This window comes from Pristiophorus japonicus, chromosome 18, assembly GCF_044704955.1.
Source record: "Pristiophorus japonicus isolate sPriJap1 chromosome 18, sPriJap1.hap1, whole genome shotgun sequence".
Lineage (NCBI taxonomy): Eukaryota > Metazoa > Chordata > Chondrichthyes > Pristiophoridae > Pristiophorus > Pristiophorus japonicus.
Window position 1 is genome coordinate 62,849,659 of NC_091994.1, and position 26,763 is coordinate 62,876,421.

General features: G+C 47.4%; 1 protein-coding gene across 1 annotated transcript in view; it reads left to right on the forward strand.

The window, feature by feature from the left end:
- hspg2 (heparan sulfate proteoglycan 2) overlaps positions 1 to 26,763 on the forward strand; it is a 643,156-nt gene that overhangs the window by 394,053 nt on the left and 222,340 nt on the right. The window contains 2 exon segments of the mRNA XM_070860710.1: positions 2,270 to 2,434; positions 3,834 to 3,944. Of these exon segments, the coding sequence (XP_070716811.1) occupies positions 2,270 to 2,434; positions 3,834 to 3,944 (276 nt within the window).

The window sequence follows — 26,763 nt, forward strand, 5'->3', positions numbered from 1 at the left end:
AGATGGACCAGGACGGGAGCAATGTAGTAACAGGTATTGAGCAGACGTTAAGATATTAGTGACCATTGATTCCCTCTACCTGCCCACCCCCCCCACCCCTCTCCGCCAGTTGGATGAAGAGTTGAAGAACTTTCATAGAATGAGGAAGGCCAAGTTCAGGGTGGATAATATAAGGATCCCAACCAAAAGGTTGGGCAGGAGATCTTCTCTTAGACCTCTGGTCTTGAGATGATCCTGTTTATCACATGCATTGAGAAAGATTAGGGTAGCCTTTCCTCAATGATGCACGGCACCTGGTGGGAGACATCTGTCAATGTTTTTCCCCCTGTGTCCCAGCCTGCCCCTGGCTGAGCCATACCACTAAACCCTGGGGAGGAGATCTGCGTGCAGCTGCAGGATTCACAGACCTGTGGCCCTGTCCCAAACCCACAGTATTTCACAAGTCTTCGACCTGCCCCTGAACCTTACAGATCTTCCAGTCAACCAACACTATCGAAACTTAACTCGTCATTTATTTCACTACTGTTTGCGGGAGCTTGCTGTGTGCTAATTGGCTGCCTTGTTTCCTACATTACAACAGTGACTCCCCATTAAAAGTACTTCACTGGCTCCCGGCTCCTGAGGATGTGAAAGACAGTATATTGGGGATCGGAGGACAGATCCTCTTACCAGTAATGGTCAGGGGCCTGGCACTGAGGTGGGGGGCTGGGGCACTGGTCCTGCTCCTGTTCCTGATACAGGACCCATTACAGATTGGGGGAAAGCCCCAGGCTATGCAATGGGGGCTGGGGCCTGGTGCCATGTGTCCTCACCCCTTTTTCCTCTTCCCAGAGCCTGGAAATTAGAAAATCCCCCATTCTTTTGGAAATATAATGCAAATTATTATAATCTTGTGCAATCACCCCCCATTTTGCCCCACCATTGATGACCATGGCTTAAGCCGTCTCACTCTCTCGCTCTGGAATTCCCTCCTTATTCTGCTCTGCCTTGCCACCTCCCTCTTCTCCTTTAAATCCAGCTCTTTGACCAAGTGATTTAGTCACCCCACCTAACGCTCCTTTTTTTGGCTTTGATGCCCTTTTTGATGATGTCTCTGTGAAGAACCTTGGATCGTTTTACCACATTAAATGCCCCTAATTTGTTACTGATGCGAGTAGTCTGCGAGGGTTACCAACATACGGACAGGTAAAGACCACCTGGTCCAGCGAGCCTGTCCCACACAATCCCAATACCTTGTGTATCATCACAACAAATACACTCCACCCCAAACCATGTGATCTCCTGGGAGAGGCAAAAGAAACCAGATAAAAATACCCCAGGCCAATTTGGGAAAAGAAATCTGGGAAATTCCTTCCAATCCATCTAGGCGATTGAACCTAGTCCAGGAGATCACTCTGGCCATTAAAGTCCCTTCTATAAGAGGTGATCTCCGCCGCAGCCAGAGACAAATCCAGCTTTTGTTTGAGGGAATTCAGTGAGTCCTGCATCAACCAGCTTGTTCCAGAGGGCTACTGTTCTCTGGGAAAAGACCCACCTCCTGATATCTAACCTCGATCTAGCCCGGTACAACTTAAATGTGTGCCCCGGTTCTGCCTAAACTATTTAATTGAAATAAACGGTCAGCTGGAACACCGTCTATTCCCTTCATTATCTTAAAAACTTCAGTCATAACAACCATAAGTCTACGCTGCTCTCAGGTAAAGAATCCCAACACCTTTAGCCTAGCTTGATAACTAAGATGCTTTAGACGTGGAATTAGTCCAGTGGCCTTCTTCTGCACCCTTTCCAGAGCCTCAATATCACCCAGTAACTAATGATGGGTCATTTGAACTCTGTTGTCACTGGGGATTTAGCTGCATGTGTGGGTGCTGTGTTCGAACAAGATGTGGCAGCAAACCTTCACCTGAGGAGTGAAAGCTGGGAGTTAGTTGCCCACATCTCTTGCTCTCCAAGGATGGTCAGTGGTCTGATTGTTAATAAAAGTCCGCAATAGAAATATTGAAATAGATTTTATTCATTTAAAAATAATAGTCGTTAAGTATTTAATAGGCGAGCACAGAACTTGATCAGAAGGGCTGGATTGGAATGTCCCTGGATCTGCTGCCAATCTACGGGTTAAATAAAGGTGGCAGGAGTCTCCTGAAACTACTCGTGACATATTTTAAATTGGCCAGATTTGACTCTGTTCTTTGTTTCAGTTGGATAATTAAATATCCTGTAAGACAAAGCTCAATAGCAAACACATAACTAAATGTACTCTCTTCTTCAGATCACAATCCTTTCCTGGTTAGTGTTATCCCCGAGAGATCGACAGTGGAGCAAGGTGGCACAGTGATACTGAAATGCCAGGCTATTGGTCAAGCCCCGTTATACTACTACTGGACCAGGGCTGATGGCCAGCCCTTATCCAGCCGCGTGCAGCAACGGGAACAAGGTAAACAGCACCGGCAATCTCCCCAGAAACATACTCAATGTTCACCAATATTTCACACTGGCTCCACGGTCTACACTTGTGTTCAAAATACATTCTGGTTCGATGAAAGGGTATTCCTGGGTTCCAAACAGATACTTGTGATGCCTTTTAGCACTGGCATGAAGCATTAACACAATGCATGGAAATTGTTCAACCCTTCCCAGGAAATGCAAGTCCCGATTACTGTGGTGTGGTTGAGCGCGAACCAATTATCCTGAATCGAGTGATCGCAGCTCTTTCTGCTGAATTATCCAGCCGTGCATGTGGGAGATCTTGGTACTTCCAGCTCAAAGGCTGGATGAAGAAACTGGTTAAAATCGTATACTGTGTCTGAGCACTCAAACATTCATGGTCATTAGCAGAAGGTTTTACTCTGAATTCATTGAATAGGATTTGGGATAACAGACTACGCTGGACTTGTAACGAGGATTTGGGAACCCTGGTCCACATGATTCGGGGCTATGGGCAATTCTGGGTACCTGGGCTTTAGTCCCAGATGTAAGCCCAGGTTGTCCCTGTTATCACACAATCGTCAGCAAGGCTGCTCATCACATCTCAGATGATTGTTGAAGAAGGTGGGGAAGGCAGCTGTTTAGTGATGGTTGCTTTGTTAGACCAGGGTAAGTAACGGAGATTGGATGACCTGCTCTTCTCTATTTTAGGGACCACGAGCCGACTTAGCTCGGGTTTAGAAAAGCTTTAGTTGTCACCGAGGTTAATTTTCCCCCATTGGTCCTTGTTTGGAGCGCTCCTTCAGTGCCCTAGATACCAGCAGGGTGACTGGTTATTGATTACACAGACTGGGTTTGTCCTTAATCTTGTATAATTTAGTCTGGTTGTTGGATTCCACTGTTGGGAACTGTGCACTCTCGTTTTTCAGAGAATTATTTCATTAATTGCCACGAAGTAGCCTGTGCCCTTAAGGAATTTGTGATCGCACCTGTTCGGGCCACTCTTGTGGTCACACGTGATCAAACAATCCAGGCCCAACAGGTGATGACTAAAGTCCATATTTAACGATTTGAAAGTTTAAATAAAGGACAGACTTGAAAAGAAGCGTGCAGGTTTCACCTGTCCAGTGTAGGCTCAGCGAGGAGGGATGGGATTTGTTGTGGCAATGCGTGTGTTACTGGTGTAGACACAGGTCGAACCTGAGCACTAGCAAGCTTGTGCTGGTTTTCAGTGGCCTGAGGGATGTTGCAGAGGATAGCCTTGACACAGAATCGATCGTCTACCCCTCCCATCCATTGGTTGTCGATAGCTTCGAGCCCGCTTGAGTTTAGGAACCAAGGGTTTGTATATCCGATTCTGTAAGTAACGTGAGCTGACTAACAGCTGCTTCTACGTTCCTCTCTTCCAGGCGAAGAGCTGGTGATCCGAGAGATCAAATCGTCTGATGCGGGGATTTACATCTGTACCTGTCGCAATATGCAAAGCACCAATTCGAGCCGGGTCGAGGTCCATGTTACTGGTGAGTCCCAGAAAATAACTCGAACCACAATCGAAATCCAGTGCGATCACTCCACACTTTGATCAGATCACTGCAGTGCAGACACAATCCAAACCTCACTGCTCATTGTCCCCAGAGGATCAAGGGCCGCTTCCTCCCCAACATGGGACAACTCTTTATTGCTGCTTGTGCCCTATTGTTTCATTGTCCTTTTTTAAAAAGAACCAATTTGAAATGATTGTTCTGCACTATCACTTTGTGCGAATGTGTCTTCCTCGTCCCCCTCATCCCTCTCCTCCTCCCTCGTCCCCCTCATCCCTCTCCTCCTCCCTCGTCCCCCTCGTCCCTCTCCTCCTCCCTCGTCCCCCTCGTCCCCCTCCGCCTTCCTCGTCCCCCTCCGCCTTCCTCGTCCCCCTCCTCCTCCCTCGTCCCCCTCCTCCTCCCTCGTCCCCCTCCTCCTCCCTCGTCCCCCTCCTCCTCCCTCGTCCCCCTCCTCCTCCCTCGTCCCCCTCCGCCTTCCTCGTCCCCCTCCTCCTCCCTCGTCCCCCTCCTCCTCCCTCGTCTCCCTCCTCCTCCCTCGTCCCCCTCCGCCTTCCTCGTCCCCCTCCGCCTTCCTCGTCCCCCTCCGCCTTCCACGTCCCCCTCCGCCTTCCACGTCCCCCTCCGCCTCCCTCGTCCCCCTCCGCCTCCCTCGTCCCCCTCCGCCTCCCTCGTCCCCCTCGTCCCCCTCCTCCTCCCTCGTCCCCCTCCTCCTCCCTCGTCCCCCTCCTCCTCCCTCGTCCCCCTCCTCCTCCCTCGTCCCCCTCCTCCTCCCTCGTCCCCTCCTCCTCCCTCGTCCCCCTCCTCCTCCCTCGTCCCCCTCCTCCTCCCTCGTCCCCCTCCTCCTCCCTCGTCCCCCTCCTCCTCCCTCGTCCCCCTCCGCCTCCCTCGTCCCCCTCCGCCTCCCTCGTCCCCCTCCGCATCCCTCGTCCCCCTCCGCATCCCTCGTCCCCCTCCGCCTCCCTCGTCCCCCTCCGCCTCCCTCGTCCCCCTCCGCCTCCCTCGTCCCCCTCCGTCTTCCTCGTCCCCCTCCTCCTCCCTCGTCCCCCTCCTCCTCCCTCGTCCCCCTCCTCCTCCCTCGTCCCCCTCCTCCTCCCTCGTCCCCCTCCGCCTTCCTCGTCCCCCTCCGCCTTCCTCGTCCCCCTCCTCCTCCCTCGTCCCCCTCGTCCCCCTCCGCCTTCCTCGTCCCCCTCCTCCTCCCTCGTCCCCCTCCTCCTCCCTCGTCCCCCTCCTCCTCCCTCGTCCCCCTCCGCCTTCCTCGTCCCCCTCCTCCTCCCTCGTCCCCCTCGTCCCCCTCCGCCTTCCTCGTCCCCCTCCTCCTCCCTCGTCCCCCTCGTCCCCCTCCGCCTTCCTCGTCCCCCTCCTCCTCCCTCCTCCTCCCTCCTCCTCCCTCGTCCCCCTCGTCCCCCTCCTCCTCCCTCGTCCCCCTCGTCCCCCTCCTCCTCCCTCGTCCCCCTCCTCCTCCCTCGTCCCCCTCCTCCTCCCTCGTCCCCCTCCTCCTCCCTCGTCCCCCTCCTCCTCCCTCGTCCCCCTCCTCCTCCCTCGTCCCCCTCCTCCTCCCTCGTCCCCCTCCTCCTCCCTCGTCCCCCTCCGCCTCCCTCGTCCCCCTCCGCCTCCCTCGTCCCCCTCCGCCTCCCTCGTCCCCCTCCGCCTCCCTCGTCCCCCTCCGTCTTCCTCGTCCCCCTCCGCCTTCCTCGTCCCCCTCCGCCTCCCTCGTCCCCCTCCTCCTCCCTCGTCCCCCTCCGCCTTCCTCGTCCCCCTCCGTCTTCCTCGTCCCCCTCCGCCTCCCTCGTCCCCCTCCTCCTCCCTCGTCCCCCTCCGCCTTCCTCGTCCCCCTCCGCCTTCCTCGTCCCCCTCCGCCTTCCTCGTCCCCCTCCGCCTTCCTCGTCCCCCTCCGCCTTCCTCGTCCCCCTCCGCCTTCCTCGTCCCCCTCCGCCTTCCTCGTCCCCCTCCGCCTTCCTCGTCCCCCTCCGCCTTTCCTCGTCCCCCTCCTCCTCCCTCGTCCCCCTCGTCCCCCTCCGCCTTCCTCGTCCCCCTCCGCCTCCCTCGTCCCCCTCCTCCTCCCTCGTCCCCCTCCGCCTTCCTCGTCCCCCTCCTCCTCCCTCGTCCCCCTCGTCCCCCTCCGCCTTCCTCGTCCCCCTCCGCCTTCCTCGTCCCCCTCCTCCTCCCTCGTCCCCCTCCTCCTCCCTCGTCCCCCTCCTCCTCCCTCGTCCCCCTCCTCCTCCCTCGTCCCCCTCCGCCTTCCTCGTCCCCCTCCTCCTCCCTCGTCCCCCTCGTCCCCCTCCGCCTTCCTCGTCCCCCTCCTCCTCCCTCCTCCTCCCTCGTCCCCCTCGTCCCCCTCCTCCTCCCTCGTCCCCCTCGTCCCCCTCCTCCTCCCTCGTCCCCCTCCTCCTCCCTCGTCCCCCTCCTCCTCTCTCGTCCCCCTCCGCCTTCCCATTGATGGTTTCCCCATTGAGAATATCCCATAGATGAAAGGACCAAATCTGTCTCCAATAGTTTTTGGAAATAATTTGTGAACCACAGTATATTATATAGCTTTCTTGCAATATTTTCTGATAACCTATTTTTACAAATGTTGAGAGTTTTACTATTACACATCAGATGTTGGTCTCCAACACAACTGTTGAAGCTAATGTCTCCCATAGCTGTGGGAACTTTACCTTGTGGGGAGCAGTAAGCATTATTTTAAGAAGAAAAATATTGTTTTCTAAAGTATATAATTTCTAAGGCACAATCCTCAATTGTGTGTGTATATAATTTTCAAAGATCAGTAGACCTTCTGTTGATTCACTCCTGTGTTCAAAATCAAATAATATCACCAATTATCAAAACACCTCTACAGCTGGTATTCTGTGAAATCCTGTTACATTAAAAGGTGTGTGGACTCTCCCACGCTAACTGTGGGAGTGCGTCTTACTCTAAACCACCATAAATCTATTGTAACAATGGCACACGGTATAGAACGGAAATGTGAAGCATAATATTCCTTTCCAGATAATCTATTCTAAACAAACATAGTGCAGAAGTATGCAGCTAGCTATTGGCAACAGTTCTATGAGCCACTCAGGAGGGAATCAATCTCCTGGCTCGGACAGCCCGGTAAATCCCTCCACCTCAGCTGGTGTTCAAACAGCATCTGGTGAGAGGTTGTGGCACGTTAAACACCCTGTGCTCAGAGTTATTCCTCACAAACTACCGTGAAAAAATGTACAGTTCACACCCTTTAACCAGAAGTCATTTAATTTTAATTATTTGTTAATTCAAACTTCATTTGAGCACAAAAAGCTTCCTGTGCTGGTTTATTTAAATAGATTCATTTGGTAACTGGATGATTGGAATTTTCTTGAGCAACAGGCGAATTTGAATGAACCAATGTGTTCAGACATGTCAACACCGGCAGAATATACACTGTGCGACAGTTTAACCCCTGCATGGTCTGTGATATTTCCAGAGGACAACATCACTCCTGAGTTACCAGTATTCCCTCACACGTATATAGACTGGGGCAGTATTCACTCACGTATATAGACTGGGGCAGTATTCACTCACACGTATATAGACTGGGGCAGTATTCACTCACACGTATATAGACTGGGGCAGTATACACTCACGTATATAGACTGGGGCAGTATTCACTCACGTATATAGACTGGGGCAGTATACACTCACGTATATAGACTGGGGCGGTATTCCCTCACACGTATATAGACTGGGGCAGTATACACTCACGTATATAGACTGGGGCAGTATACACTCAGGTATATAGACTGGGGCAGTATTCCCTCACACGTATATAGACTGGGGCAGTATTCACTCACACGTATATAGACTGGGGCAGTATACACTCACACGTATATAGACTGGGGCAGTATTCACTCACACGTATATAGACTGGGGCAGTATACACTCACGTATATAGACTGGGGCAGTATTCACTCACACGTATATAGACTGGGGCAGTATACACTCACACGTGTATATAGACTGGGGCAGTATACACTCACACGTGTATATAGACTGGGGCAGTATATACTCACGTATATAGACTGGGGCAGTATTCACTCACACGTATATAGACTGGGGCAGTATACACTCACGTATATAGACTGGGGCAGTATACACTCAGGTATATAGACTGGGGCAGTATTCCCTCACACGTATATAGACTGGGGCAGTATTCACTCACACGTATATAGACTGGGGCAGTATACACTCACACGTATATAGACTGGGGCAGTATTCCCTCTCACGTATATAGACTGGGGCAGTATATACTCACGTATATAGACTGGGGCAGTATTCACTCACACGTGTATATAGACTGGGGCAGTATACACTCACACGTGTATATAGACTGGGGCAGTATACACTCACGTATATAGACTGGGGCAGTATTCACTCACGTATATAGACTGGGGCAGTATACACTCACACGTATATAGACTGGGGCAGTATTCACTCACGTATATAGACTGGGGCAGTATACACTCACGTATATAGACTGGGGCGGTATTCCCTCACACGTATATAGACTGGGGCAGTATACACTCACGTATATAGACTGGGGCAGTATACACTCAGGTATATAGACTGGGGCAGTATTCCCTCACACGTATATAGACTGGGGCAGTATTGACTCACACGTATATAGACTGGGGCAGTATTCACTCACACGTATATAGACTGGGGCAGTATACACTCACGTATATAGACTGGGGCAGTATTCACTCACACGTATATAGACTGGGGCAGTATACACTCACACGTGTATATAGACTGGGGCAGTATACACTCACACGTGTATATAGACTGGGGCAGTATATACTCACGTATATAGACTGGGGCAGTATTCACTCACACGTATATAGACTGGGGCAGTATACACTCACGTATATAGACTGGGGCAGTATACACTCAGGTATATAGACTGGGGCAGTATTCCCTCACACGTATATAGACTGGGGCAGTATTGACTCACACGTATATAGACTGGGGCAGTATTCCCTCTCACGTATATAGACTGGGGCAGTATATACTCACGTATATAGACTGGGGCAGTATTCACTCACACGTATATAGACTGGGGCAGTATACACTCACACGTGTATATAGACTGGGGCAGTATACACTCACACGTGTATATAGACTGGGGCAGTATATACTCACGTATATAGACTGGGGCGGTATTCCCTCACACGTATATAGACTGGGGCAGTATACACTCACGTATATAGACTGGGGCAGTATACACTCAGGTATATAGACTGGGGCAGTATTCCCTCACACGTATATAGACTGGGGCAGTATTGACTCACACGTATATAGACTGGGGCAGTATTCCCTCTCACGTATATAGACTGGGGCAGTATATACTCACGTATATAGACTGGGGCAGTATTCACTCACACGTATATAGACTGGGGCAGTATACACTCACACGTGTATATAGACTGGGGCAGTATACACTCACACGTGTATATAGACTGGGGCAGTATATACTCACGTATATAGACTGGGGCAGTATATACTCACGTATATAGACTGGGGCAGTATACACTCACGTATTTTGACTGGGGCAGTATATACTCACGTATATAGACTGGGGCAGTATTCACTCACGTATATAGACTGGGGCAGTATTCACTCACGTATATAGACTGGGGCAGTATACACTCACGTATATAGACTGGGGCAGTATACACTCACGTATATAGACTGGGGCAGTATACACTCACACGTATATAGACTGGGGCAGTATTCACTCACGTAAATAGACTGGGGCAGTATACACTCACACGTATATAGACTGGGGCAGTATTCACTCACGTATATAGACTGGGGCAGTATTCACTCACACGTATATAGACTGGGGCAGTATACACTCACACGTATATAGACTGGGGCAGTATTCACTCACGTATATAGACTGAGGCAGTATACACTCACGTATATAGACTGGGGCAGTATACACTCACATATATAGACTGGGGCAGTATTCACTCACGTATATAGACTGGCGCAGTATTCACTCACACGTATATAGACTGGGGCAGTATACACTGACACGTATATAGACTGGGGCAGTATTCACTCACGTATATAGACTGGGGCAGTATACACTCACGTATATAGACTGGGGCAGTATTCACTCACACGTATATAGACTGGGGCAGTATACACTCACACGTATATAGACTGGGGCAGTATATACTCACGTATATAGACTGGGGCAGTATTCACTCACACGTATATAGACTGGGGCAGAATATACTCACGTATATAGACTGGGGCAGTATTCACTCACGTATATAGACTGGGGCAGTATACACTCACGTATATCGACTGGGGCAGTATATACTCACATATATAGACTGGGGCAGTATTCACTCACACGTATATAGACTGGGGCAGTATATACTCACGTATATAGACTGGGGCAGTATACACTCACACGTATATAGACTGGGGCAGTATTCACTCACGTATATAGACTGGGGCAGTATTCACTCACGTATATAGACTGGGGCAGTATTCACTCACGTATATAGACTGGGGCAGTATACACTCACACGTATATAGACTGGGGCAGTATACACTCACACGTATATAGACTGGGGCAGTATACACTCACGTATGCAGACTGGGGCAGTAGTCACTCACACGGATATAGACTGGGGCAGTATACACTCACGTATATAGACTGGGGCAGTATACACTCACACGTATATAGACTGGGGCAGTATTCACTCGCACGTATATAGACTGGGGCAGTATATACTCACGTATATAGACTGGGGCAGTATACACTCACACGTATAAAGACTGGGGCAGTATTCACTCACACGTATATAGACTGGGGCAGTATATACTCACGTATATAGACTGGGGCAGTATTCACTCACGTATATAGACTGGGGCAGTATACACTCACGTATATAGACTGGGGCAGTATATACTCACGTATATAGACTGGGGCAGTATTCACTCACGTTTTCGACTGGGGCAGTATTCACTCACGTATACAGACTGGGGCAGTATACACTCACGTATATAGACTGGGGCAGTATACACTCACACGTATATAGACTGGGGCAGTATACACTCACGTATATAGACTGGGGCAGTATTCACTCACGTATATAGACTGGGGCAGTATTCACTCACACGCATATAGACTGGGGCAGTATTCACTCACACGTAAATAGACTGGGGCAGTATATACTCACGTATATGGACTGGGGCAGTATTCACTCACGTATATAGACTGGGGCAGTATATACTCACGTATATAGACTGGGGCAGTATTCACTCACACGTATATAGACTGGGGCAGTATTCACTCACACGTATTTAGACTGGGGCAGTATACACTCACACGTATATAGACTGGGGCAGTATTCACTCACGTATATAGACTGGGGCAGTATTCACTCACGTATATAGACTGGGGCAGTATACACTCACACGTATATAGACTGGGGCAGTATACACTCACGTATATAGACTGGGGCAGTATATACTCACGTATATAGACTGGGGCAGTATTCACTCACGTATATAGACTGGGGCAGTATTCACTCACGTATATAGACTGGGGCAGTATACACTCACGTATATAGACTGGGGCAGTATTCCCTCACACGTATATAGACTGGGGCAGTATAGACTGGGGCAGTATATACTCACGTATATAGACTGGGGCAGTATACACTCACGTATATAGACTGGGGCAGTATTCACTCACGTATATAGACTGGGGCAGTATTCACTCACACGTATATAGACTGGGGCAGTTTATACTCACGTATATAGACTGGGGCAGTATACACTCACGTATATAGACTGGGGCAGTATTCACTCATGTATATAGACTGGGGCAGTATTCACTCACACGTATATAGACTGGGGCAGTATACACTCACGTATATAGACTGGGGCAGTATTCACTCACACGTATATAGACTGGGGCAGTATTCACTCACACGTATATAGACTGGGTCAGTATACACTCACGTATATAGACTGGGGCAGTATTCACTTTCACGTATATAGACTGGGGCAGTATTCACTCACGTATATAGACTGGGGCAGTATAAACTCACACGTATATAGACTGAGGCAGTATACACTCAACGTATATAGACTGGGGCAGTATTCACTCACGTATATAGACTGCGGCAGTATTCACTCACGTATATAGACTTGGGCAGTATTCACTCACGTATATAGACTGGGGCAGTATATACTCACGTATATAGACTGGGGCAGTATGCACTCACGTATATAGACTGGGGCAGTATTCCCTCACACGTATATAGACTGGGGTAGTATATACTCACGTATATAGACTGGGGCAGTATTCACTCACGTATCTAGACTGGGGCAGTATTCACTCACACGTATATAGACTGGGGCAGTATATACTCACGTATATAGACTGGGGCAGTATATACACACGTATATAGACTGGGGCAGTATATACTCACGTATATAGACTGGGGCAGTATACACTCACACGTATATAGACTGGGGCAGCATATACTCACGTATATAGACTGGGGCAGTATATACCCACGTATATAGACTGGGGCAGTATATACTCACGAATATAGACTGGGGCAGTATACACTCACACGTATATAGACTGGGGCAGTATTCACTCACGTATATAGACTGGGGCAGTATACACTCACGTATATAGACTGGGGCAGTGTACACTCACGTATATAGACTGGGGCAGTATTCCCTCACACGTATATAGACCGGGGCAGTATTCCCTCACACGTATATAGACCGGGGCAGTATACACTCACGTATATAGACTGGGGCAATATATACTCACGTATATAGACTGGGGCAGTATACACTCACGTATATAGACTGGGGCAGTATTCACTCACGTATATAGACTGGGGCAGTATACACTCACGTATATAGACTGGGGCAGTATTCCCTCACACGTATATAGACTGGGGCAGTATACACTCACGTATATAGACTGGTGCAGTATTCCCTCACACGTATATAGACTGGGGCAGTATTCACTCACACGTATATAGACTGGGGCAGTATACACTCACACGTATATAGACTGGGGCAGTATACACTCACGTATTTTGACTGGGGCAGTATATACTCGTATATAGACTGGGGCAGTATACACTCACGTATATAGACTGGGGCAGTATTCCCTCACACGTATCTAGACTGGGGTAGTATATACTCACGTATATAGACTGGGGCAGTATTCACTCACGTATCTAGACTGGGGCAGTATTCCCTCAGACGTATATAGACTGGGGCAGTATACACTCACATATATAGACTGGGGCAGTATATACTCACGTATATAGACTGGGGCAGTATTCACTCACGTATATAGACTGGGGCAGTATACACTCACGTATATAGACTGGGGCAGTATTCCCTCACACGTATATAGACTGGGGCAGTATTCACTCACGTATATAGACTGGGGCAGTATATACTCACGTATACAGACTGGGGCAGTATTCACTCACGTATATAGACTGGGGCAGTATACACTCACGTATATAGACTGGGGCAGTATTCCCTCACACGTATATAGACTGGGGCAGTATTCACTCACGTATATAGACTGCGGCAGTATACACTCACGTATATAGACTGGGGCAGTATTCCTTCACACGTATATAGACTGGGGCAGTATTCCCTCACACATATATAGACTGGGGCAGTATTCACTCACACGTAAAAAGACTGGGGCAGTATTCACTCACACGTATATAGACTGGGGCAGTATACACTCACACGTATATAGACTGGGGCAGTGTACACTCACGTATATAGACTGGGGCAGTATTCACTCACGTATATAGACTGGGGCAGTATATACTCACGTATATAGACTGGGGCAGTATATACTCACGTATATAGACTGGGGCAGTATACACTCACACGTATATAGACTGGGGCAGTATACACTCACGTATATAGACTGGGGCAGTATACACTCACGTATATAGACTGGGGCAGTATATACTCACGTATATAGACTGGGGCAGTATTCACTCACACGTATATAGACTGGGGCAGTATACACTCACACGTATATAGACTGGGGCAGTATATACTCACGTATATAGACTGGGGCAGTATTCCCTCACGTATGTAGACTGGGGCAGTATTCCCTCACACGTATATAGACTGGGGCAGCATTCACTCACGTATATAGACTGCGGCAGTATATACTCACGTATATAGACTAGGGCAGTATTCACTCACACGTATATGGACTGGGGCAGTATACACTCAGACGTATATAGACTGGGGCAGTATATACTCACGTATATAGACTGGGGCAGTATTCACTCACACGTATATAGACTGGGGCAGTATTCACTCACACGTATATAGACTGGGGCAGTATACACTCACACGTATATAGACTGGGGCAGTATACACTCACGTAGATAGACTGGGGCAGTATTCACTTTCACGTATATAGACTGGGGCAGTATTCACTCACACGTATATAGACTGGGGCAGTATACACTCACGTATATAGACTGGGGCAGTATTCACTCACGTATATAGACTGGGGCAGTATTCACTCACGTATATAGACTTGGGCAGTATTCACTCACGTATATAGACTGGGGCAGTATATACTCACGTATATAGACTGGGGCAGTATGCACTCACGTATATAGACTGGGGCAGTATATACTCACGTATATAGACTGGAGCAGTACACACTCACGTATATAGACTGGGGCAGTATTCCCTCACACGTATATAGACTGGGGTAGTATATACTCACGTATATAGACTGGGGCAGTATTCACTCACGTATCTAGACTGGGGCAGTATTCACTCACACGTATATAGACTGGGGCAGTATATACTCACGTATATAGACTGGGGCAGTATATACTCACGTATATAGACTGGGGCAGTATACACTCACACGTATATAGACTGGGGCAGCATATACTCACGTATATGGACTGGGGCAGCATATACTCACGTATATAGACTGGGGCAGTATATACTCACGTATATAGACTGGGGCAGTATATACTCACGAATATAGACTGGGGCAGTATACACTCACACGTATATAGACTGGGGCAGTATTCACTCACGTATATAGACTGGGGCAGTATACACTCACGTATATAGACTGGGGCAGTGTACACTCACGTATATAGACTGGGGCAGTATTCCCTCACACGTATATAGACCGGGGCAGTATTCCCTCACACGTATATAGACTGGGGCAGTATACACTCACGTATATAGACTGGGGCAATATATACTCACGTATATAGACTGGGGCAGTATACACTCACGTATATAGACTGGGGCAGTATTCACTCACGTATATAGACTGGGGCAGTATACACTCACGTATATTGACTGGGGCATTATTCCCTCACACGTATATAGACTGGGGCAGTATACACTCACGTATATAGACTCGTGCAGTATTCCCTCACACGTATATAGACTGGGGCAGTATTCACTCACACGTATATAGACTGGGGCAGTATACACTCACACGTATATAGACTGGGGCAGTATACACTCACGTATTTTGACTGGGGCAGTATATACTCACCTATATAGACTGGGGCAGTATACACTCACGTATATAGACTGGGGCAGTATTCCCTCACACGTATCTAGACTGGGGTAGTATATACTCACGTATATAGACTGGGGCAGTATTCACTCACGTATCTAGACTGGGGCAGTATTCACTCACACGTATATAGACTGGGGCAGTATTCACTCACGTATATAGACTGGGGCAGTATTCACTCACGTATATAGACTGGGGCAGTATTCACTCACGAATATAGACTGGGGCAGTATACACTCACGTAAATAGACTGGGGCAGTATACACTCACGTATATAGACTGGGGCAGTATTCACTCACGTATATAGACTGGGGCAGTATTCACTCACGTATATAGACTGGGACAGTATTCCCTCACACGTATATAGACTGGGGCAGTATACACTCACGTATATAGACTGGGGCAGTATTCCCTCACACGGATATAGACTGGGGCAGTATTCACTCACGTATATAGACTGGGGCAGTATACACTCACGTAGATAGACTGGGGCAGTATTCACTCACGTATATAGACTGGGGCAGTATACACTCACGTATATAGACTGGGGTAGTATTCACTCACGTATATAGACTGGGGCAGTATTCCCTCACACGTATATAGACTGGGGCAGTATTCACTCACGTATATAGACTGGGGCAGTATTCACTCACGTATATAGACTGGGGCAGTATTCACTCACGTATATAGACTGGGGCAGTATACACTCACCTATATAGACTGGGGCAGTATATACTCATGTATATAGACTGGGGCAGTATACACTCACGTATATAGACTGGGGCAGTATTCCCTCACATGTATATAGACTGGTGCAGTATACACTCACGTATATAGACTGGGGCAGTATACACTCACGTATATAGACTGGGGCAGTATTCACTCACGTATATAGACTGGGGCAGTATACACTCACACGTATATAGACTGGGGCAGTATTCACTCACGTATATAGACTGGGGCAGTATACACTCACGTATATAGACTGGGGCAGTAGACACTCACATATATAGACTGGGGCAGTATACACTCACGTATATAGACTGGGGCAGTATACCCTCACGCATATAGACTGGTACAGTATTCACTCACACGTATATAGACTGGGGCAGTATACACTCACACGTAGATAGACTGGGGCAGTATTCACTCACGTCTATAGACTGGGGCAGTATACACTCACGTATATAGACTGGGGCAGTATACACTCACGTATATAGACTGGGGCAGTATACACTCACACGTATATAGACTGGGGCAGTATACACTCACGTATATAGACTGGGGCAGTATATACTCACGTATATAGACTGGGGCAGTATTCACTCACGTATATAGACTGGGGCAGTATATACTCACGTATATAGACTGGGGCAGTATTCACTCACGTATATAGACTGGGGCAGTATACACTCACGTATATAGACTGGGGCAGTATTCCCTCACACGTATATAGACTGGGGCAGTATTCACTCACGTATATAGACTGGGGCAGTATATACTCACGTATATAGACTGGGGCAGTATATACTCACGTATATCGACTGGGGCAGTATACACTCACGTACATAGACTGGGGCAGTATATACTCACGTATATAGACTGGGGCAGTATTCACTCACGTATATAGACTGGGGCAGTATACACTCACACGTATATAGACTGGGGCAGTATTCACTCACGTATATAGACTGGGGCAGTATATACTCACGTATATAGACTGGGGCAGTATATACTCACGTATATCGACTGGGGCAGTATTCACTCACGTGTATAGACTGGGGCAGTATACACTCACACGTATATAGACTGGGGCAGTATTCACTCACGTATATAGACTGGGGCAGTATACACTCACGTATATAGACTGGGGCAGTATTCACTCACGTATATAGACTGGGGCAGTATACACTCACACGTATATAGACTGGGGCAGTATTCACTCACGTATATAGACTGGGGCAGTATATACTCACGTATGTAGACTGGGGCAGTATATACTCACGTATATAGACTGGGGCAGTATACACTCACACGTATATAGACTGGGGCAGTATACACTCACGTATATAGACTGGGGCAGTATATACTCACACGTATATAGACTGGGGCAGTATATACTCACGTATATAGACTGGGGCAGTATATACTCACACGTATGTAGACTGGGGCAGTATTCACTCACGTATATAGAGGGGGCAGTATTCACTCACGTATATAGACTGGGGCAGTATACACTCACGTATATAGACTGGGGCAGTATATACTCACGTATATAGACTGGGGCAGTATTCACTCACGTATATAGACTGGGGCAGTATACACTCACGTATATAGACTGGGGCAGTATATACTCACACGTATATAGACTGGGGCAGTATATACTCACGTATATAGACTGGGGCAGTATACACTCACGTATATAGACTGGGGCAGTATATACTCACGTATATAGACTGGGGCAGTATACACTCACACGTATATAGACTGGGGCAGTATACACTCACGTATATCGACTGGGGCAGTATTCACTCACGTATACAGACTGGGGCAGTATACACTCACGTATATCGACTGGGGCAGTATTCACTCACACGTATATAGACTGGGGCAGTATTCACTCACGTATATAGACTGGGGCAGTATTCCCTCACACGTATATAGACTGGGGCAGTATTCCCTCACACGTATATAGACTGGGGCAGTATTCCCTCACACGTATATAGACTGGGGCAGTATATACTCACGTATATAGACTGGGGCAGTATTCCCTCACACGTATATAGACTGGGGCAGTATTCACTCACGTATATAGACTGGGGCAGGATACACTCACGTATATAGACTGGGGCAGTATTCACTCACACGTTCTAGACTGGGGCAGTATACACTCACGTATATAGACTGGGGCAGTATACACTCACGCATATAGACTGGGGCAGTATACACTCACGTATATAGACTGGGGCAGTATATACTCACGTATATAGACTGGGGCAGTATACACTCACGTATATAGACTGGACAGTATATACTCGTATATAGACTGGGGCATTATGCACTCACGTATATAGACTGGGGCAGTCTTCCCTCACACGTATACAGACTGGGGCAGTATTCACTCACGTATATAGACTGGGGCAGTATAGACTCACGTATATAGACTGGGGCAGTATCCACTCACGTATATAGACTGGGGCAGTATTCACTCACGAATATAGACTGGGGCAGTATACACTCACGTAAATAGACTGGGGCAGTATACACTCACGTATATAGACTGGGGCAGTATTCACTCACGTATGTAGACTGGGGCAGTATTCACTCACGTATATTGACTGGGGCAGTATACACTCACGTATATAGACTGGGACAGTATTCCCTCACACGTATATAGACTGGGGCAGTATTCACTCACGTATATAGACTGGGGCAGTATTCACTCACGTATATAGACTGGGGCAGTATACACTCACGTATATAGACTGGGGCAGTATACACTCACGTATATAGACTGGGGCAGTATTCCCTCACACGTATATAGACTGGGGCAGTATTCACTCACGTATATAGACTGGGGCAGTATACACTCACGTAGATAGACTGGGGCAGTGTTCACTCACGTATATAGACTGGGTCAGTATACACTCACGTATATAGACTGGGGTAGTATTCACTCACGTATATAGACTGGGGCAGTATTCCCTCACACGTATATAGACTGGGGCAGTATACACTCACGTATATAGACTGGGGCAGTATTCACTCACGTATATAGACTGGGGCAGTATACACTCACGTATATAGACTGGGGCAGTATACACTCACCTATATAGACTGGGGCAGTAGAAACTCATGTATATAGACTGGGGCAGTATTCCCTCACACGTATATAGACTGGGGCAGTATACACTCACGTATACAGACTGGGGCAGTATTCCCTCACACGTATATAGACTGGTGCAGTATACACTCACGTATATAGACTGGGGCAGTACACACTCACGTATACAGACTGGGGCAGTATTCACTCACACGTATATAGACTGGGGCAGTATACACTCACACGTATATAGACTGGGGCAGTATTCAATCACGTATATAGACTGGGGCAGTATACACTCACGTATATAGACTGGGGCAGTATACACTCACGTATATAGACTGGGGCAACATACACTCACACGTATATAGACTGGGGCAGTATACACTCACGTATATAGACTGGGGCAGTATTCCCTCACGCATATAGACTGGTACAGTATTCACTCACACGTATATAGACTGGGGCAGTATACACTCACACGTAGATAGACTGGGGCAGTATTCACTCACGTATATAGACTGGGGTAGTATACACTCACGTATATAGACTGGGGCAGTATTCACTCACGTATATAGACTGGGGCAGTATACACTCACACGTATATAGACTGGGGCAGTATTCACTCACGTATATAGACTGGGGCAGTATACACTCACACGTATATAGACTGGGGCAGTATTCACTCACGTATATAGACTGGGGCAGTATATACTCACGTATATAGACTGGGGCAGTATATACTCACGTATATAGACTGGGGCAGTATACACTCACACGTATATAGACTGGGGCAGTATACACTCACGTATATAGACTGGGGCAGTATACACTCACACGTATATAGACTGGGGCAGTATACACTCACGTATATAGACTGGGGCAGTATACACTCACGTATATAGACTGGGGCAGTATACACTCACGTATATAGACTGGGGCAGTATACACTCACACGTATATAGACTGGGGCAGTATACACTCACACGTATATAGACTGGGGCAGTATGCACTCACGTATTTTGACTGGGGCAGTATATACTCACGTATATAGACTGGGGCAGTATACACTCACGTATATAGACTGGGGCAGTATTCCCTCACACGTATCTAGACTGGGGTAGTATATACTCACGTATATAGACTGGGGCAGTATTCACTCACGTATCTAGACTGGGGCAGTATTCCCTCACAAGTATATAGACTGGGGCAGTATATACTCACGTATATAGACTGGGGCAGTATTCACTCACGTATATAGACTGGGGCAGTATTCACTCACGTATATAGACTGGGGCAGTATACACTCACGTATATAGACTGGGGCAGTATTCACTCACGTATATCGACTGGGGCAGTATATACTCACGTATATAGACTGGGGCAGTATTCACTCACGTATATAGACTGGGGCAGTATTCACTCACGTATATAGACTGGGGCAGTATACACTCACGTATATAGACTGGGGCAGTATTCCCTCACACGTATATAGACTGGGGCAGTATTCACTCACGTATATAGACTGGGGCAGTATACACTCACGTATATAGACTGGGGCAGTATTCCTTCACACGTATATAGACTGGGGCAGTATTCCCTCACACATATATAGACTGGGGCAGTATTCACTCAGACGTATATAGACTGGGGCAGTATTCACTCACACGTATATAGACTGGGGCAGTGTACACTCACACGTATATAGACTGGGGCAGTATACACTCACACGTATATAGACTGGGGCAGTGTACACTCACGTATATAGACTGGGGCAGTATTCACTCACGTATATAGACTGGGGCAGTATATACTCACGTATATAGACTGGGGCAGTATATACTCACGTATATAGACTGGGGCAGTATTCACTCACGTATATAGACTGGGGCAGTATTCACTCACGTATATAGACTGGGGCAGTATACACTCACGTATATAGACTGGGGCAGTATTCCCTCACACGTATATAGACTGGGGCAGTATTCACTCACGTATATCGACTGGGGCAGTATATACTCACGTATATAGACTGGGGCAGTATTCACTCACGTATATAGACTGGGGCAGTATTCACTCACGTATATAGACTGGGGCAGTATACACTCACGTATATAGACTGGGGCAGTATTCCCTCACACGTATATAGACTGGGGATGTATTCCTTCACACGTATATAGACTGGGGCAGTATTCCCTCACACATATATAGACTGGGGCAGTATTCACTCACACGTATATCGACTGGGGCAGTATTCACTCACACGTATATAGACTGGGGCAGTGTACACTCACACGTATGTAGACTGGGGCAGTATACACTCACACGTATATAGACTGGGGCAGTGTACACTCACGTATATAGACTGCGGCAGTATACACACACGTATATAGACTGGGGCAGTATTCACTCACACGTAGATAGACTGGGGCAGTATTCACTCACGTATATAGACTGGGGCAATATACACTCACGTATATAGACTGGGGCAGTATTCACTCACACGTATATAGACTGGGGCAGTATATACTCACGTATATAGACTAGGTCAGTATATACTCACGTATATAGACTGGGGCAGTATTCACTCACACGTTTATAGACTGGGGCAGTATATACTCACGTATATAGACTGGAGCAGTATTCCCTCACACGTATATAGACTGGGGCAGTATTCACTCACGTATATAGACTGGGGCAGTATACACTCACGTATATAGACTGGGGCAGTATTCACTCACACGTTTCTAGACTGGGGCAGTATACACTCACGTATATAGACTGGGGCAGTATTCACTCACACGTATATAGACTGGGGCAGTGTATACTCACGTATATAGACTGGGGCAGTATTCCCTCACACGTATATAGACTGGGGCAGTATTCACTCACGTATATAGACTGGGGCAGTATTCACTCACGTATATAGACTGGGGCAGTATACACTCACGAATATAGACTGGGGCAGTATACACTCACGTATATAGACTTGGGCAGTATTCACTCACGTATATAGACTGGGGCAGTATACACTCACGTATATAGACTGGGGCAGTATTAACTCACGTATATCGACTGGGGCAGTATGCACTCACGTATATAGACTGGGGCAGTATTCCCTCACACGTATATAGACTGGGGCAGTATTCACTCACGTATATAGACTAGGCCTGTATACACTCACGTATATAGACTGGGGCAGTATTCACTCACGTATATAGACTGGGGCAGTATACACTCACGTATATAGACTGGGGCAGTATTCACTCACGTATATAGACTGGGGCAGTATTCACTCACACGTATATAGACTGGGGCAGTATATACTCACGTATATAGACTGGGGCAGTATACACTCACGTATATAGACTGGGGCAGTATACACTCACGTATATAGACTGGGGCAGTATACACTCACGTATATAGACTGGGGCAGTATACACTCACGTATATAGACTGGGGCAGTATTCCCTCATACGTATATAGACTGGGGCAGTATTCACTCACACGTAGATAGACTGGGGCAGTGTATACTCACGTATATAGACTGAGGCAGTATTCCCTCACACGTATATAGACTGGGGCAGTATACACTCACACGCATATAGACTGGGGCAGTATATACTCACGTATATAGACTGGGGCAGTATTCCCTCACACGTATATAGACTGGGGCAGTATACACTCACGTATATAGACTGGGGCAGTATTCACTCACACGTATGTAGACTGGGGCAGTATATACTCGCGTATATAGACTAGGTCAGTATATACTCACGTATATAGACTGGGGCAGTATTCACTCACGTATATAGACTGGGGCAGTATTCACTCACACGTATATAGACTGGGGCAGTGTTTTCTCACGTATATAGACTGGGGCAGTATTCCCTCACACGTATATAGACTGGGGCAGTATTCACTCACGTATATAGACTGGGGCAGTATTCACTCACGTATATAGACTGGGGCAGTATACACTTACGAATATAGACTGGGGCAGTATACACTCACATATATAGACTGGGGCAGTATTCACTCACTTATATAGACTGGGGCAGTATACACTCACGTACATAGACTGGGGCAGTATTCCCTCACACGTATATAGACTGGGGCAGTATTCACTCACGTATGTAGGCTGGGGCAGTATACACTCGCGTATATGGACTGGGGCAGTATACACTCACACGTATATAGACTGGGGCAGTATTCACTCACGTATATAGACTGGGGCAGTCTGGACTCACGTATATAGACTGGGGCAGTATTCACTCACGTATATAGACTGGGGCAGTATACACTCACACGTATATAGACTGGGGCAGTATATACTCACACGTATATAGACTGGGGCAGTATTCACTCACGTATATAGACTGGGGCAGTATATACTCACACGTATATAGACTGGGGCAGTGTACACTCACGTATATAGACTGGGGCAGTATACACTCACGTATATAGACTGGGGCAGTATTCCCTCACACGTATATAGACTGGGGCAGTATACCCTCACACGTATATAGACTGGGGCAGTATTCCCTCACACGTATATAGACTGGGGCAGTATACACTCACACGTATATAGACTGGGGCAGTATACACTCACGTATATAGACTGGGGCAGTATACACTCACACGTATATAGACTGGGGCAGTATTCACTCACGTATATCGACTGGGGCAGTATACACTCACGTATATAGACTGGGGCAGTATTCACTCACGTATATAGACTGGGGCAGTATTCCCTCACACGTATATAGACTGGGGCAGTATACACTCACGTATATAGACTGGGGCAGTATTCCCTCACACGTATATAGACTGGGGCAGTATTCACTCACGTATATAGACTGGGGCAGTATTCCCTCACACGTATATAGACTGGGGCAGTATACACTCACGTATATAGACTGGGGCAGTATTCCATCACACGTATATAGACTGGGGCAGTATACACTCACGTATATAGACTGGGGCAGTATTCCCTCACACGTACATAGACTGGGGCGGTATACACTCACGTATATAGACTGGGGCAGTATTCCCTCACACGTATACAGACTGGGGCAGTATTCACTCACGTATATAGACTGGGGCAGTATTCACTCACGTATATAGACTGGGGCAGTATACACTCACGTATATAGACTGGGGCAGTATATACTCACGTAAACTGGGGCAGTGTACACTCACGTATATAGACTGGGGCAGTATACTCTCACGTATATAGACTGGGGCAGTATTCCCTCACACGTATATAGACTGGGGCAGTATTCCCTCACACGTATATAGACTGGGGCAGTATTCACTCACACGTATATAGACTGGGGCAGTATATACTCACGTATATAGACTGGGGCAGTATATACTCACGTATATAGACTGGGGCAGTATTCCCTCACACGTATATGGACTGGGGCAGTATACACTCACGTATATAGACTGGGGCAGTATTCCCTCACACGTATATAGACTGGGGCAGTATACACTCACGTATATAGACTGGGGCAGTATTCCCTCACACGTATATAGACTGGGGCAGTATTCCCTCACACGTATATAGACTGGGGCAGTATTCACTCACGTATATAGACTGGGGCAGTATTCACTCACGTATATAGACTGGGGCAGTATACACTCACGTATATAGACTGGGGCAGTATATACTCACACGTATATAGACTGGGGCAGTGTACACTCACGTATATAGACTGGGGCAGTATACTCTCACGTATATAGACTGGGGCAGTCTATACTCATGTATACAGACTGGGGCAGTATTCACTCACTTATATAGACTGGGGCAGTATACACTCACACCTATATAGACTGGGGCAGTATTCACTCACGTATATAGACTGGCGCAGTATTCACTCACGTATATAGACTGGGGCAGTATACACTCACGTATATAGACTGGGGCAGTATATACTCACACGTATATAGACTGGGGCAGTGTACACTCACGTATATAGACTGGGGCAGTATACTCTCACGTATATAGACTGGGGCAGTCTATACTCATGTATACAGACTGGGGCAGTATTCACTCACTTATATAGACTGGGGCAGTATACACTCACACCTATATAGACTGGGGCAGTATTCACTCACGTATATAGACTGGGGCAGTATTCACTCACGTATATAGACTGGGGCAGTATTCACTCACGTATATAGACTGGGGCAGTATACACTCACGTATATAGACTGGGGCAGTATATACTCACGTAAACTGGGGCAGTGTACACTCACGTATATAGACTGGGGCAGTATACTCTCACGTATATAGACTGGGGCAGTATTCCCTCACACGTATATAGACTGGGGCAGTATTCCCTCACACGTATATAGACTGGGGCAGTATTCACTCACACGTATATAGACTGGGGCAGTATATACTCACGTATATAGACTGGGGCAGTATATACTCACGTATATAGACTGGGGCAGTATTCCCTCACACGTATATGGACTGGGGCAGTATACACTCACGTATATAGACTGGGGCAGTATTCCCTCACACGTATATAGACTGGGGCAGTATTCACTCACGTATATAGACTGGGGCAGTATTCACTCACGTATATAGACTGGGGCAGTATACACTCACGTATATAGACTGGGGCAGTATATACTCACACGTATATAGACTGGGGCAGTGTACACTCACGTATATAGACTGGGGCAGTATACTCTCACGTATATAGACTGGGGCAGTCTATACTCATGTATACAGACTGGGGCAGTATTCACTCACTTATATAGACTGGGGCAGTATACACTCACACCTATATAGACTGGGGCAGTATTCACTCACGTATATAGACTGGCGCAGTATTCACTCACGTATATAGACTGGGGCAGTATATACTCACACGTATATAGACTGGGGCAGTATACACTCACACGTATATAGACTGGGGCAGTATTCACTCACTATATAGACTGGGGCAGTATTCACTCACGTATATAGACTGGGGCAGTATGCACTCACGTATATAGACTGGGGCAGTATTCACTCACACGTATATAGACTGGGGCAGTGTATACTCACGTATATGGACTGAGGCAGTATTCCCTCACACGTATATAGACTGGGGCAGTATACACTCACACGCATATAGACTGGGGCAGTATATACTCACGTATATAGACTGGGGCAGTATTCCCTCACACGTATATAGACTGGGGCAGTATACACTCACGTATATAGACTGGGGCAGTATTCACTCACACGTATGTAGACTGGGGCAGTATATACTCGCGTATATAGACTAGGTCAGTATATACTCACGTATATAGACTGGGGCAGTATTCACTCACGTATATAGACTGGG